The following is a 12,225-nucleotide window of genomic DNA, read 5'->3' as shown; positions in this document are numbered from 1 at the left end:
AGGGACTGCAGCCCCCCCACACTTCTTCAGGGGCCCTCACGCCTGCACACCAGAGAAGACACCTCCAAATATGCCTGAGTGCCTCCTGAGGGACACCAGTCCCACCTTACGGGGGACTCCAAATTCCCTCCTGCAATGAATGTGCCCTCAGCCCAAGGTCCCTCACCACGGGCTCCCCCAGCCCCAGCCTGGCTCCTGCCTGCCCACACCGTGGGCATCCACGGCTGCGCCCGGGCACGGAGCTCAGCCAGGGCTGGGGCCTTGGGGCTTTGCTGGTGGGACCACCCAGACACTCAGCTGAGGGTTTATTTCTATTTATTTATATATTAAGGTGGCCCAAATCCCTACCCTGGCAGGGCAGGACCACCTTTAGACGGGGCTGGAGGGTGGGGCCACAGGGCTCGGGGGCAGAGGGGCTCCTTTTCCTGGCAGCTGGACCAGGAGGCTGAGAAGCCCGTTCTTCAGCCGCGTCAGCACGGCCGGCTTTGGGCAGGAAGAGCAGAGATGAGAGGTCCAGCTCTTCCTGCCCGAGGTGTTTGGCTGGGCTGGAGCAGGAGCAGAGAGGAGCCTGTGGAGAGAGGAGGTGGCTGAGGCCCAGCTGCAGGGGGCACACAGGGACTCTGCTGCCCAGCAGGGCCCAGAGCTGGCAAGGCTCAGCAGCACGGGGGAGCTGCTGGCACACCTTGGCCCCGGTGGACACCTGCCCCTCAAGGCCCCAGCGAGCAGGGGGATGGCTCTGGGCAGGGGCCCTGGGCAGGAGCGGGCGCCAGGGCACGTCTGCCTTCCAAGGGCAATCTCGTCCCCGCTCCTTCTCCTCCCCACCTTGCTTTGCCTCTGCCCGTCCTGCTGGGGCTGCTCTTGGCCAGGCAGGCTCACTTGGAGCCAGCACTGGCTCCAGTCCCAGCGGGCTCCCCAGGAGGGGCCCAGCAGCTGAGAGGCCAGGACAGCACTGGACAGCAGCAGAACCCTCAGCAGAGTCCTTTGACCAAGGACTAACTGGCCGCTCCACAGCAGCCAGGCTGGGAATGTTCCATGGCTAGGAGCTGCCTTCAAAAGAAGCTGTTTGAGGGGGAGATCAACAAACAACTCACCGTTTTCTCACCCTCCAGTACCAGATTCCAGCACAGCACAACAGGAAGACAAGCAGCCCTTCCAACACGCTTGCCACTATCACACTCAAACAGCCGGTTCCCCAACAGAAATCTCTCCCAGTGCTCTCCTGGATCTTGGGAGCACGTGTTGTGGCACCGGCTGCATCTGCGGGAGCAATTTGGAGCGTTAGCCCGTCCTGGGCACCCCTGCTAAGCCGACAGCACGTTGGACACAGCCAGGACATTCTCTGTTTCCCTCAGTGCGGGTGCCTGGAGGCTCCCAGCCCTGGGGACAGGCTGTCCCACCAAAGCAAACCCAGAAGGCCGGGAGGAGAGCCCGGGGGGAGTGGAGCTGCTTGAGCAGTCGCTCCTTTGAGGGACACGCACACAACCCATCCCTGCAGCAGGCAGTGCCAGCCTCATCCTTCCCTGCCCTGGGACAGCTCCCACAGCCCAAGGGGATGGAGTCAGGCCCTCTGAGGAGACACGAGACCCTCTGCCCAGGGTGGGAGCCAGGGAGCGCCCTTTCTGAAGTTCCTTCAAAATTTCTTTCAGAACTTCATTTGACTCAAGGGTCTTTTTCTCTCCTGGAGGTTGGCTCTTGCCTCTTGGAGGACCTGAATGGCAAGCAGTTCCATTTGACATGAATGGATTAGAGAAAACCAGAGCTCAGGCTGTGAGGTCAGCAGGGACAGACTACTCACTCATGCCATATGAGGTGGTCTTGCTCAGAGGAATCAGCAGAGGAGCTGGAAAAGTCCTCCCTGCGGACACCCCTGTAACTCAACAGGCAGAGACACTTGTGTCATCCCTGGGGCTCTGCACGGGCAGCCCTGAGGTACAGTGGGGGTGAGGGGATCCCGCAGGGACAGGGCACACACGGGCAGGTCTCTGTCCTGGCCCCTGCAGAGGCGCCCGGCTGGCCCAGCTTTGGGCTCTGAGCTGGCAGCTCTCCCAGGGGGAAAAGCCACAACGTACCCACACGACCTTCCGGAGGCTCAGTCCTGGGCCCCACTCCGGGTTCCTGATCACCGTCACCCCCAGGCTTGGCTGCAAAGAAGGGCAGGACAGAAGAGCTCCCGTGACCCAGTTCCAGACTCTCCCTCAGGCCGGAGGGGCAGGGAGTGCAACTGGGCAACGGGATCCCTGCAGGGCCCTCATCTCTGCCCTCCCCTCAGGAGCAGGGGCAGAGCTCCCACAGGCCAGCAGTGGCCCCTCGCTGGCACCAAAGGAACCCCACGCAGAGCTGTCAGGGCACCAGGGACTCCCTGGAGCTGCCCCAGCTCCAAACTCAGCCCCAGTGAGGGCCATGGCTTGGCAGCCGCAGCGGGAGCACCTCCGGCTCCGAGGGGCCGGCAAAGGAGCCGCGCCAGGCACAGCCCCCCGGGCACAGCCCTGGGCCCGGCCCCTTCCCTCTCTGCCCTTCTCCGTGTCCACACGGAGGGAGCAACTGGCATCTCCAGGGAAAGAAGATTAAAAGCTCCCCCTGACAGGGATCCTGTGGGATCCCTCTTGGGCCTGAGCAAAGAGTCGGCCATGATTGCCACAATCCAGCAACCTTGAGAGGGTCTTAAGGAAAATGGCACATGAATGAGCTCTTGCCACGCTGAAAGGGATTATTCTGTCAGGAAAGGGACACTGAGAATTTGCCTCCGGGTTACCCCAGGAAATTCAGTGCATCATTCAGCAGGATTTCCAGATCATCCAAGTCATGATTCCTGTCTAGAAGCAAACAGGGATGGGAACCGTTTCCATGGCATGCTGGGATCCCCTCCTGCCTCAGAGAACTGTGGCACTGCAGGGGCTCGGGGGTCCCCATGGGGGCCAGAAGTCAATGGACATGGCCAGAGCTGCAGAGGGGCCTGGGCAGCTCTGGGCTGGCTCCTGGCCGCTCTGCACACTCGTTCCAGGCCCTGTGCAACATCCCTGGGGGAGCGGCTGGAGCAGCCAAGGGCCCCTCGGAGCTCTCTCAGGAGTGCAGAGCAAACCCTCACTGAACCCACATCGTGATGGGCCCGAGCGGGCACTGGGGGAAGAGCTGCTGCCACACAGCCACCCCGATGGCCGACACCGATGACCACGCCTCAGCAATTACCCCGTGTGCCCGTGCCTGGCATCGCCTCCCTGCCCTCAGCAGAGCCTGGCACGGAGCCACTGCTTCCTTCGGGGAACGCCGCCTGCCACAGAGCCCCTCGGTCCATCTCTGGGGAAAGCAAGAGGGACAGCTGGATCAGAGGGAGCTGTTCTCCATAAGGGAAGTGGCATCTTCAGGAGGCAATGCTTATAAAGAACATGGGAAAGGTCCAGGGAAACAGCCAGGCTTTTGGGGCTGGGTCAGGGCACTCCCTCCTCCAAACAGCCGCCACACCGGAGCTGCCGGGAGACCAGACCAGGCAATTGCAGGGGATCTCCTGGTCTGCAGGGCCCGTGGTGCATTTGGGGCACGGGGTCAGGGGATGCTCAAGGCCTTCCTGCAGAGGCCGGGGAGAAGCTGCAGCCAGGCCAGGCGGGGAAACAGCCCCACAAGGCGGGAAAGCAGCAGCGGGGCAGCGAGGCTGCGATGGATCCCTTCCCGCTGTGCAGCCACTGCCTGTCCACACGTGGATCTAAAGCCCCCGGCTGATGGGTCTCACGGCTCAGGCTGAGGAAACAGACCCACCTTGCCCTTTCTGAAGTTCCTTCAAAATTTCTTTCAGAACTTCATTTGACTCATGGGTCTTTTTCTCTCCTGGACGTTGGCTCTTGCCTCTTGGAGGACCTGAATGGCAAGCAGTTCCATTTGACATGAACAGATTAGAGAAAACCGGAGCTCAGCCTGGGAGGTCAGCAGAGACAGACTACTCACCTCTGCCATGTGAGAGGAGTTTGGGCGGAGCAACCAGAAGAGGAGCTGGAAAAGTCCTCCCTGCAGACACCCCTGTAACTCAACAGCCAAAGAAGTTTCTGTCACCTGGTTCTTGCCATGTTGTCAAATATTTTTCTTTGAGGGGACATTGAGAACTTACTTGCAGGAGGCTGCAAGGGCCCCAAAACTTTACGCAGCCAATCCAATGGAGAAGCATTCCCAGTGTTGTCATCTAGAAGCCAACAGAGATGGGAACCGTTTCCATGGCATGCTGGGATCCCCTCCTGCCTCAGAGAACTGTGGCACTGCAAGGGCTCGAGGAGCCCCGTGGGATCCAGATGTCAATGGACATGGCCAGAGCTGCAGAGGGGCCTGGGCAGCTCTGGGCTGGCTCCTGGCCGCTCTGCACACTCGTTCCAGGCCCTGTGCAACATCCCTGGGGGAGTGGTTGGAGCAACCAAGGGCCCCTCGGTGGTGTCTCCTGCACTCAGGAAACCCTGGCTAAAGCCCTGGGGAAGACTGCAGCAGGCAGTGCCAGCCCCATCCCTCCCTGCCCCGGGACAGCTCCCACAGCCCAAGAGGACGAAGTCAGGCCCTCTCAGGAGACACGTGAGCCCCTGCCCAGGGTGGGAGCCAGGGAGCGCTCCGGCCCTCGGCTTGCGGGAGGGATCCCGCTCTGGGCTGCTCTGGTGCCTTGGGCCTCTCGAGACTCAGGGCCAGCTCTGGGAGCAGCTGCAGCGGGAGGGACCTTGGGGCCAGAGTCCCGTTTCCCAGGGGCTGCAGAACATGCTCCAGATGCCTCCAACCCGTCGTGCTTTCAGCTTTGGCTGCTGCCGTGATGGGCCCGAGGGGGCACTGGGGGAAGAGCTGCTGCCACACAGCCACCCCGATGGCCGACACCGATGACCACGCCTCAGCAATTACCCCGTGTGCCCGTGCCTGGCATCGCCTCCCTGCCCTCAGCAGAGCCTGGCACGGAGCCACTGCTTCCTTTGGGGAACATTAACTTGTGAACAGCCTCTTGGTCCATCTCTGGGGAAAGCAAGAAGGACACCTGGATCAGATGGGACCATTCTCCGTTAAGGAGGTGGCATCTTCACGATACAAGGGATCTCCTGCTTTGCAAGGCCCGTGGTGCATTTGGGGCACGGGGTCAGGGGATGCTCAAGGCCTTCCTGCAGAGGCCAGGGAGAAGCTGCAGCCAGGCCAGGCAGGGAAACAGCCCCGCAAGGTGGGAAAGCAGCAGCGGGGCAGCGAGGCTGCGATGGATCCCTTCCCGCTGTGCAGCCACTGCCTGTCCACACTGGGCTCAGGCTGAGGAAACAGATCCACCTTGCCCTTTCTGAAGTTCCTTCATAATTTCTTTCAGAACTTCATTTGACTCACGGGTCTTTTTCTCTCCTGGACGTTGGCTCTTGCCTCTTGGAGGACCTGAATGGCAAGCAGTTCCATTTGACATGAACGGATTAGAGAAAACCGGAGCTCAGCCTGTGAGGTCAGCAGGGACAGACTACTCACCCCTGCCATGTGAGAGGAGTTTGGGCCGAGGAACCAGAAAAGGAGTTGGAACAGTCCTCCCTGCAGACACCCCTGTAACTCAACAGCCAGAGAAGCTTCAGTCATCTGGCTCTTGCCATGTTGTCAAATATTTTTCTTTGAGGAGTCAGTGAAAACTTACCTGCAGGAGGCTGCAAGGGCTGCAAAACTTTACGCAGCCAGTCTAATGGGGAAGCATTCCCAGTGTTCTCATCTAGAAACAGAGACGGGAACCGTTTCCATGGCATGCTGGGATCCCCTCCTGCCTCAGAGAACTGTGGCACTGCAGGGGCTCGGGGAGCCCCGTGGGATCCAGATGTCAATGGACATGGCCAGAGCTGCAGAGGGGCCTGGGCAGCTCTGGGCTGGCTCCTGGCCGCTCTGCACACTCGTTCCAGGCCCTGTGCAACATCCCTGGGGGAGCGGCTGGAGCAGCCAAGGGCCCTTTGGGGCTCTCTCCACACCCAGGAAACCCTGGCTAAAGCCCTGGGGAAAACCATCCCAGACACTTCCCGGGGAGAAGAGCCCGCTGGCCCGGAAAGGTGCCCCAGGCCGCCGGCTCACCTGCTCCCCGCGCTGGCACCGGAGCAGCCTGGGCAGCCCTGGCGTGCAGGGCCACTGCCAGGAGGAGGAGGAGGAAGAGGCGGAGAGCAAGGGCCATGGCCCCTCGCCCTCACACCGTCCGGCAGCTACTGCTGCCGCCGCTGTCCTGACACCCCTGTCCTGGCACCGCTGTCCTGACACCGCTGCTGTACAATCTCTGTCCAGAAATCTCTGTCCAGTAATCACTGTCCAGTAATCACTGTCCAAACGCCACCAAATCTGACACCGCTGCCGCCGCCGCTGCTGCCGCAACAGTTGCAGTCAGGGACTGAGTGGTCGGTCATTGTGGTGCTGTGGGACCACGGGGCTCTGTGACCTCACAGCCCCTCACAGCTGGGACCTCACTGCCTGGGTGGGATTGTGAGGATAGAAAAGGCTTGCAGAAGATTTTGTTAGGAGGAGACAGAGTTAGGTCCTTAGGAAGGCTTTTCTGCCTAAAAGGAACACCTTTCTCTAAGGCAGTTTGGCTGCTTTCTCCCTCCCCCCATTACCAGACAAGTCCTCAGCCTCTCTGTCTGCAACGGGAGCACAGAGAGAACGCTTACAGACACGCTACAGGGCCCGAGAGAGCATGGGGGGCAGCGATAATAGAGAAGCCTGGAAGAGATCAGTGACTTTCTCAGGCCCAGTGCTCTTGTAGCTGGTGCAGAATTTCCTTTGGATGCTTTTGAATGTTCTTGTCTTCAAAATGAACCTTCTTGAATTCTTTCCACTGCCTTGGCATTTTTGGGGGATACCTGCATGTATGTTACTTTACAGGGATTGTGTGGGGATGGATCTCAGGAGCTGCCCTCCCAGCCAGGGGAGCACATCCCGCCACACAGCTCTGTCCAGTCGACTTGTTGGCCTGAGAACTGATTTGTATGACATTGCACAAGTGAGACGTTTCATGGCTCTACTGCAATCTCAATGCCAGCTCCAACATTCACCTCCTGTCGGTGATTCCCGCTCTTGCCGGCAGCACCTGCCAGCTCTTCCCCCGCCACGCCGACACCGAGTGTGTGCTGTGCACTCAGGGCTGGGGGGTGGCCCATATTGAAACAGGGAAGGACTTGATGCCGTAATTCATAAAAATAACCCAAGGCAGGCAATCAGGGCAGCTGCAGCAACGCCAGCACCGTGGGCCTGTGATCCCTCCCTGCCTGCTCCATCCAAGGGATGGCACCTTGGTACCAGCACAAGGGTTAGCCAACAGCAGCAAGGAATTCATCCATTGCAGACTGGACTGCCACGACATTAAAGGAAAAAGGCTGGGTGTCCCTCTACTGCAACTGAGGCTCCCAGTTCCCTTGGCGGTCGCAATAGCATTTGCATTCCGGCAGCCATGGGCTTCCAGTGGCTGGAACGGAGAAATGCCATCCTTGGAAAGAGATAACAAGCTCTCCTGCAGGCAAAGGGATGTATTAAACACCAGCAGTGAACATGGAACTCTTTATTTGGGAGAGCACTTTCTGTTCCCACTCCCTCTGCCCTAAGAACTGAGCAGTGTCCACTGTCACTTTATCCTTTGCTGACTTGAGCCAGCTTTGGATCCAAGTACTTGGAATTGTAACATCTGTCCGAGTATCTCAGCTATGACAACAGTGAATAAGAAGCCCCTTTTTGGGATGTTATGACATTGGTTCTGCAGGGGAATAAACGGAGGGCAGTTTCTGTAAAATGCCTGCACAACCACCCCTGCACATCAGAGGCCACAGGAGGGTGGAGCTAAGGTGTGTTACTCCCTGTCAAGATACTGGTTTTGAGGGGAAAAGACGAAAAAAGCCCCAGGATCAGCCACTCTTCCCGGGGAGAAGCGTTGAAAGTCTCTGCCCCTCAAGACCTTCCCAGCTTGTGGGCCATGGTCACTGCCGTCTAAGGCGTGGCCTCGGAACTCCCAGTGCCAGGCTGCCGCTGGTGTGAGAAGCCACGGGCTCAGCTGTCCCCCCGCAGTGCCTCCTGTGCCCTGGCGAAGCGCCGGGGCTGTAGGTGTGTGTTGGGCTCTCTTAGGGATGAAGAGGCGCTCTTGCAAAGTCGGCGGTGCAGTGCCAAGGGCCTGGTGGTGCAGTTGTCAGACACAGAGAGGTGCAGTTTGCCCAGAGACAAGGGGACCAACCAGCAGCAAAGACTCGGGCCCCCCTTTGGGCAAGGCCGGGGCCCCTTCCCCTGCTGGCCGTGGACTGGGGGCGCTGTGGGCGTGTGGGGAAGGTGTAACCCCGCGGTCCCTGGGCCAGCGGGGGAACGGGGAGGGACCCGCGCTCGGGCACGGGAGAAAAGAGGCTGCGAGCGCTGTCAGGGGCAGAGAGCTCAGCGCGGGGTGTGCAGTGGGGTCTGCCTTGGATTCGCATGAAAGTTTCCGGGAGCTCCTCTGGCTCTTGGCTGCTTTGGAGGCTCTTAACACCGGAATTCTGCTTCGGAAAAGCTCCAGCCAAGGGCTCAGCGAGGAGGCCCCTTGTTGTGCCTCCCCCCGGCTCGTCAGGCTGCCCCGCGGCCCCTTCGCCCCGCGGGTCCCTGGCCCGGCCAGACTGCCCTGGGAAGGGCCCCGGGATGGGATGGGATGGGGTGGGATGGGATGGGATGGGGTGGGATGGGATGGGATGGGATGGGATGGGATGGGATGGGCCCGCCTGCTGTTCCAGCAGCCCGGGCAGAGCAGGGACAGTACATTTGCTCCCAGCTCGGCATGGCCTCGACTCAGAGCCCGGCCTGGGAAGAAAAGCAAGGAACCCCCTAAAGTTTAACCCTGCTGTGTGCCACACGAGGGACCCCAGCCCCCTGCATGCCTTAAAGGGTCTCCAGGCACCTGCACACCACAGAAGAGGCCCCAGACCCACTGAGAACCTCATGAGAGGCCGCAGCCCCCTGCACGGCTTATGAAAGACCCCAAACCCCCTGCCCGCCTTAGAGGAAAATCCAACCCCCCCCCATGTTCCTCATGACAGTCCTCAGCCCCCTGCAAGTCTTATGGGGGACCTCAGCCCCCTGCAGCCCTCAGGAGAGACACCAAAATATCCCTGGGTGCCTCACAAGGGACTGCAGCCCCCCCACACTTCTTCAGGGGCCCTCACCCCTGCACATCATAGAAGACACCTCCAAATATGCCCGGGTGCCTCCTGAGGGACACCAGTCCCACCTTACGTGGGACTCCAAATTCCCTCCTGCAATAAATGTGCCCTCAGCCCAAGGTCCCTCACCACAGGCTCCCCCAGCCCCAGCCTGGCTCCTGCCTGCCCACACCGTGGGCATCCACGGCTGCGCCCGGGCACGGAGCTCAGCCCAGGGCTGGGGCCTTGGGGCTTTGCTGGTGGGACCACCCGGACACTCAAGGGAGGGTTTATTTCTATTTATTTGTACATAAAGGTGGCCCAAATCCCTACCCTGGCAGGGCAGGACCACCTTTAGACTGGGCTGGAGGTTGGGGCCACAGAGCTCGGGGGCAGAGGGGCTCCTTTTCCTGGCAGCTGGACCAGGAGGGTGAGAAGCCCGTTCTTCAGCCGCGTCAGCACGGCCGGCTTTGGGCAGGAAGAGCAGAGATGAGAGGTCCAGCTCTTCCTGCCCGAGGTGTTTGGCTGGGCTGGAGCAGGAGCAGAGAGGAGCCTGTGGAGAGAGGAGGTGGCTGAGGCCCAGCTGCAGGGGGCACACAGGGACTCTGCTGCCCAGCAGGGCCCAGAGCTGGCAAGGCTCAGCAGCACGGGGGAGCTGCTGGCACACCTTGGCCCCGGTGGACACCTGCCCCTCAAGGCCCCAGCAAGCAGGGGGATGGCTCTGGGCAGGGGCCCTGGGCAGGAGCGGGCGCCAGGGCACGTCTGCCTTCCAAGGGCAATCTCGTCCCCGCTCCTTCACCTCCCCACCTTGCTTTGCCTCTGCCCGTCCTGCTGGGGCTGCTCTTGGCCAGGCAGGCTCACTTGGAGCCAGCACTGGCTCCAGTCCCAGCGGGCTCCCCAGGAGGGGCCCAGCAGCTGAGAGGCCAGGACAGCACAGGACAGCAGCAGAACCCTCAGCAGAGTCCTTTGACCAAGGACTAACTGGCCGCTCCATAGCAGCCAGGCTGGGAATGTTCCATGGCTAGGAGCTGCCTTCAAAAGAAGCTGTTTGAGGGGGAGATCAACAAACAACTCACCGTTTTCTCACCCTCCAGTACCAGATTCCAGCACAGCACAACATGATGGCAAGCAGCCCACCCAACATGCTTGCCATTATCACAATCAAACAGCCGGTTCCCTGACAGAAATCTCTCCCAGTGCTCTCCTGGATCTTGGGAGCACGTGTTGTGGCACCGGCTGCATCTGCTGGAGCAATTTGGAGCGTTAGCCCGTCCTGGGCACCCCTGCTAAGCCAACAGCGCGTTGGACACAGCCAGGACATTCTCTGTTTCCCTCAGTGCGGGTGCCTGGAGGCTCCCAGCCCTGGGGACAGGCTGTCCCACCAAAGCAAACCCAGAAGGCCGGGAGGAGAGCCCGGGGGGAGTGGAGCTGCTTGAGCAGTCGCTCCTTTGAGGGACACGCACACAACCCATCCCTGCAGCAGGCAGTGCCAGCCTCATCCTTCCCTGCCCTGGGACAGCTCCCACAGCCCAAGGGGACGGAGTCAGGCCCTCTGAGGAGACACGAGACCCTCTGCCCAGGGTGGGAGCCAGGGAGCGCCCTTTCTGAAGTTCCTTCAAAATTTCTTTCAGAACTTCATTTGACTCAAGGGTCTTTTTCTCTCCTGGACGTTGGCTCTTGCCTCTTGGAGGACCTGAATGGCAAGCAGTTCCATTTGACATGAATGGATTAGAGAAAACCTGAGCTCAGCCTGTGAGGTCAGCAGGGACAGACTACTCACTCATGCCATATGAGGTGGTCTTGCTCAGAGGAATCAGCAGAGGAGCTGGAAAAGTCCTCCCTGCGGACACCCCTGTAACTCAACAGGCAGAGACACTTGTGTCATCCCTGGGGCTCTGCACGGGCAGCCCTGAGGTACAGTGGGGGTGAGGGGATCCCGCAGGGACAGGGCACACACGGGCAGGTCTCTGTCCTGGCCCCTGCAGAGGCGCCCGGCTGGCCCAGCTTTGGGCTCTGAGCTGGCAGCTCTCCCAGGGGGAAAAGCCACAACGTACCCACACGACCTTCCGGAGGCTCAGTCCTGGGCCCCACTCCAGGTTCCTGATCACCGTCACCCCCAGGCTTGGCTGCAAAGAAGGGCAGGACAGAAGAGCTCCCGTGACCCAGTTCCAGACTCTCCCTCAGGCCGGAGGGGCAGGGAGTGCAACTGGGCAACGAGATCCCTGCAGGGCCCTCATCTCTGCCCTCCCCTCAGGAGCAGGGGCAGAGCTCCCACAGGCCAGCAGTGGCCCCTCGCTGGCACCAAAGGAACCCCACGCAGAGCTGTCAGGGCACCAGGGACTCCCTGGAGCTGCCCCAGCTCCAAACTCAGCCCCAGTGAGGGCCATGGCTTGGCAGCCGCAGCGGGAGCACCTCCGGCTCCGAGGGGCCGGCAAAGGAGCCGCGCCAGGCACAGCCCCCCGGGCACAGCCCTGGGCCCGGCCCCTTCCCTCTCTGCCCTTCTCCGTGTCCACACGGAGGGAGCAACTGGCATCTCCAGGGAAAGAAGATTAAAAGCCCCCCCTGACAGGGATCCTGTGGGATCCCTCTTGGGCCTGAGCAAAGAGTCGGCCATGATTGCCACAATCCAGCAACCTTGAGAGGGTCTTAAGGAAAATGGCACATGAATGAGCTCTTGCCACGCTGAAAGGGATTATTCTGTCAGGAAAGGGACACTGAGAATTTGCCTCCGGGTTACCCCAGGAAATTCAGTGCATCATTCAGCAGGATTTCCAGATCATCCAAGTCATGATTCCTGTCTAGAAGCAAACAGGGATGGGAACCGTTTCCATGGCATGCTGGGATCCCCTCCTGCCTCAGAGAACTGTGGCACTGCAGGGGCTCGGGGGTCCCCATGGGGGCCAGAAGTCAATGGACATGGCCAGAGCTGCAGAGGGGCCTGGGCAGCTCTGGGCTGGCTCCTGGCCGCTCTGCACACTCGTTCCAGGCCCTGTGCAACATCCCTGGGGGAGCGGCTGGAGCAGCCAAGGGCCCCTCGGAGCTCTCTCAGGAGTGCAGAGCAAACCCTCACTGAACCCACATCGTGATGGGCCCGAGCGGGCACTGGGGGAAGAGCTGCTGCCACACA

At 60.7% G+C, this 12,225-nt stretch overlaps 1 protein-coding gene across 3 annotated transcripts; it reads right to left on the bottom strand.

Annotated features, from left to right (window-relative positions):
* Nucleotides 1–298: 298 nt before the first annotated feature.
* LOC120323876 lies at nucleotides 299–6,274 on the bottom strand. Of its 3 annotated transcripts, XM_039384593.1 has the most exons (13): nucleotides 6,037–6,274; nucleotides 5,615–5,686; nucleotides 5,455–5,526; nucleotides 5,323–5,367; nucleotides 4,861–4,968; nucleotides 4,097–4,168; nucleotides 3,937–4,008; nucleotides 3,751–3,849; nucleotides 3,187–3,294; nucleotides 2,070–2,141; nucleotides 1,796–1,867; nucleotides 1,092–1,257; nucleotides 299–568 (listed from the first exon to the last, which is right to left on the bottom strand). In XM_039384593.1, the coding sequence occupies exons 1-13, from the start codon at nucleotides 6,131–6,133 to the stop codon at nucleotides 370–372; spliced, it is 1,254 nt and encodes a 417-aa protein (XP_039240527.1). In that variant the 5' UTR covers nucleotides 6,134–6,274; the 3' UTR covers nucleotides 299–369. The 3 variants fall into 3 exon arrangements, with proteins under 3 accessions (XP_039240527.1, XP_039240528.1, XP_039240529.1); XM_039384594.1 differs by lacking the exon at nucleotides 2,070–2,141; XM_039384595.1 differs by lacking the exons at nucleotides 1,796–1,867; nucleotides 2,070–2,141.
* Nucleotides 6,275–12,225: the final 5,951 nt, after the last annotated feature.

This window comes from Pipra filicauda, unplaced genomic scaffold, assembly GCF_003945595.2.
Source record: "Pipra filicauda isolate LSUMZ 115617 unplaced genomic scaffold, ASM394559v2 scaffold360_size730234_pilon, whole genome shotgun sequence".
NCBI lineage: Eukaryota > Metazoa > Chordata > Aves > Passeriformes > Pipridae > Pipra > Pipra filicauda.
This window is presented reverse-complemented; position numbering and strand designations above follow the sequence as displayed.